The sequence below is a fragment of the Gavialis gangeticus genome, unplaced genomic scaffold (assembly GCF_001723915.1).
Source record: "Gavialis gangeticus isolate Ggan-Ray unplaced genomic scaffold, GavGan_comp1, whole genome shotgun sequence".
In the NCBI taxonomy this organism is placed as follows: domain Eukaryota; kingdom Metazoa; phylum Chordata; order Crocodylia; family Gavialidae; genus Gavialis; species Gavialis gangeticus.
Genome location: NW_017729031.1, coordinates 95,752,322 through 95,752,575, shown reverse-complemented (window position 1 = coordinate 95,752,575; position 254 = coordinate 95,752,322). Strand labels below are relative to the sequence as shown.

The following is a 254-nucleotide window of genomic DNA, read 5'->3' as shown; positions in this document are numbered from 1 at the left end:
TGCTGGCACAGCCAGGTGCAGCACAGGCCTGGATTCCTGGCTCTGACATCCCCCAGAGCCCCCTGCATCCCTGTCCTGGGCGAGAGCCCTGTGCTGATCCCTTGACAAAGCTCCTTATTTCTTTCTCTCCCAGTTCTACAAGAGGGGGGTCTCCCACCCCCTGCGCTTGCTCTGCAACCCCTGGATGATCGACCATGCTGTGCTGCTGGTGGGATACGGCACCCGTGAGTGACATCCCCCCCCCAGGCTGCGGG

At 62.6% G+C, this 254-nt stretch overlaps 1 protein-coding gene across 1 annotated transcript in view; it reads left to right on the top strand.

Annotated features, from left to right (window-relative positions):
* Positions 1-254, top strand: part of CTSF (cathepsin F) — a 28,571-nt gene that overhangs the window by 22,771 nt on the left and 5,546 nt on the right. The window contains exon 12 of the mRNA XM_019522892.1: positions 134-224. Within this exon, the coding sequence (XP_019378437.1) occupies positions 134-224 (91 nt within the window). The remainder of the gene's footprint in view (positions 1-133; positions 225-254) is intronic.